The following is a 2,228-nucleotide window of genomic DNA, read 5'->3' on the forward strand; positions in this document are numbered from 1 at the left end:
GCATCAATCATTTGAATACAATAGTATAGCCAATGCAGTACTCTATTAGTATTTCTACACTGTAATATTAGTACTTTTATTGAAGCTGTTTATCTGTCCTCAGAATCTAAACTAAGCACGTGTTATGCTCCGAACATGTGCAACTAATTCTGTAATTTAAATCAGGGCTGAAGACTTGCACCTGCCTTTCCATTTGAAGCGCCTGTCTCTTTAATGTATTTGCATGTCTTTCATCATGTCTTTCTTTAATTCTCCATCACAATGAGAAGATTCATACTTACAGCTGGTGTTTGTCCGACATCACGGTGAACCCCCACCTGCAGAAGATGGATCAGAACAAGATGAAGCCATGCTAGTATGATTGGTGTGCTGTCAGTATAACTCCTGGGCTCTTTAAAGTCCATAAGTCATTATTTGAGGCCCTGTTCTTCTTCTGTGGTGCTCCCTCTCTGTAGTGTAAGTGCATGGAAACTCTCTGCAAAGACTCAAATCACTGTGTTCCCTCCATTGGATTCCTTTGTGACATCACTATGGAACACTCACGCTCCTATTGGCTAGCGCTCCAACTCATTGCACGTACAACAAAAAGCGTAACACATTATACCAATAACGTGAAAAAAGAAATGTTTCCGCCCCAGCTCTAACTTTTGTTATTATGTTATTCTTTTGTTGTGTCGTAACAAAAGAATAACATCTGAAGAAATGGATTAGATGTTTGAAAGAAGATTTAAGATGAAACACAAGTAATGGGCAAATCCAAACTCTTTGCTGTGTCTTTGTTGAACTAAGATAGTTTAATTGGAGATGAATACCTATTCCCTGTGTGTGTGTGTGTGTGTGTGTGTGTGTGTGTGTGTGTGTGTGTGTGTGTGTGTGTGTGTGTGTGTGTGTTGTGTGTGTGTGTGTGTGTGTGTGTGTGTGTGTGTGTGTGTGTGTGTGTGTGTGTGTGTGTGTGTGTGTGTGTGTGTGTGTGTGTGTGTGTGTGTGTGTGTTCTACCTGCTCGGAGCCTTCAGTTTCCTGCGGATGCCGATGTAGATCTTCATGTTCTTCAGAGACCATTCCTTCTCTGGTTTGATGCTCTGAACAAAAACACACACTGTCAGGAGACAGTGCACACACACGCACACACACACACACACACACACACACACACACACACACACACACTAAGTACCTTCTTGTCTTTGAGCAGCAGCAGTTTGTTCTCCCTGATCTGGAACGTTCTCTCCTGGAACTTGTTCCCCTGCAGGAGCTTCGGAGGTTCCTCACGACACCTCAGCAGACCCACCTTCATGATGTCGCTGTGATAGGCTGAGAGACAGGAAGTAATGCTGAGGGGTGTGTGTGTGTGTGTGTGTGTGTGTGTGTGTGTGTGTGTGTGTGTGTGTGTGTGTGTGTGTGTGTGTGTGTGTGCATGCATTTGTATGTGTGTGTGCGTGCGTGCGTGCGTGCCTGTGTGCGTGCGTGCGTGCGTGTGTGTGTACCTACAGGTGAGGAGGTCTGTTTTAGGAACTTTCTTCACCACCAGGTGTGCTGAGCTCGGGTCGGCCATCTTGCACCACTGCAAAGCTTCTTCCAGAACTTTCTGTCTGGGGAGCAGAGGCCGTTCTGCAACACAACACCTGTCAGGTAAATGTCCCACGCACCCTGAACTCACCATAGATAATTAATGACCGGCTCGTACATTGTTATTATTATTCTCATTATTATTATTGTCATCATATGAGCACATTCTCATTATGACATGATGACAGCTCCTCACCCAGCTGTCCATCCTCCAGCACCTCGAAGGTCATCCAGACGTCTCTCTCTGCAGGGGGGACGTTCCTCATGAACAGCACCTGATTGGTCAGCTCCTCAGCGCTCATGCTGGGGGAAACCTGCAGATCAGCAGGTCAGCAGGTCATCACCAAGTCTTAACAATGGCCCTTTCTCACTTCTCTAACTCCCCTCCTCGACGAGACTTAGTCCCGCCCACAGGAGATGCGAGCGGAGGACCCGAAAAAATCTGACTTTTTTTATCAAAATCTCAAAGACTTTTTCTAAAAATACTATTATTATACTTCTTCCTCAAAATGTTGACTTTTTTTATCAAAATATCAAAATTATGACTTTTTCTCAAATCTCAAAATTATGACTTCTTCCTCAAAATGTTGACTTTTTTTATCAAAATCTCAAAATTATGACTTTTTCTCAAATCTCAAAAAATTATGACTTTTTCTCAAAA

General features: G+C 43.6%; 1 protein-coding gene across 1 annotated transcript; it reads right to left on the minus strand.

The window, feature by feature from the left end:
* Positions 1 to 271: 271 nt before the first annotated feature.
* Positions 272 to 1,988, minus strand: LOC104960549 (arf-GAP with Rho-GAP domain, ANK repeat and PH domain-containing protein 3-like). The gene is made up of 5 exons (XM_010788627.1): positions 1,764 to 1,988; positions 1,490 to 1,609; positions 1,176 to 1,312; positions 998 to 1,080; positions 272 to 317 (listed from the first exon to the last, which is right to left on the minus strand). The coding sequence occupies exons 1-5, from the start codon at positions 1,867 to 1,869 to the stop codon at positions 278 to 280; spliced, it is 486 nt and encodes a 161-aa protein (XP_010786929.1). The 5' UTR covers positions 1,870 to 1,988; the 3' UTR covers positions 272 to 277.
* Between the last annotated feature and the right edge of the window lie 240 nt (positions 1,989 to 2,228).

Source organism: Notothenia coriiceps, unplaced genomic scaffold (assembly GCF_000735185.1).
Source record: "Notothenia coriiceps isolate Sejong01 unplaced genomic scaffold, NC01 NC01_scaffold00001408, whole genome shotgun sequence".
NCBI lineage: Eukaryota > Metazoa > Chordata > Actinopteri > Perciformes > Nototheniidae > Notothenia > Notothenia coriiceps.

What these genes read in the sequence shown, in the direction of transcription:
- LOC104960549 (XM_010788627.1), bottom strand. Translation starts at nt 1,869, where the DNA reads ATGAGCGCTGAGGAGCTGACCAATCAGGTGCTGTTCATGAGGAACGTC. An exon ending in GCTGGAGGATGGACAGCTGG is followed by an intron (nt 1,610 to 1,763) that starts GTGAGGAGCTGT and finishes GTTGTGTTGCAG; the next exon opens with AACGGCCTCTGCTCCCCAGA. An exon ending in TGCTGCTCAAAGACAAGAAG is followed by an intron (nt 1,081 to 1,175) that starts GTACTTAGTGTG and finishes GTTTTTGTTCAG; the next exon opens with AGCATCAAACCAGAGAAGGA.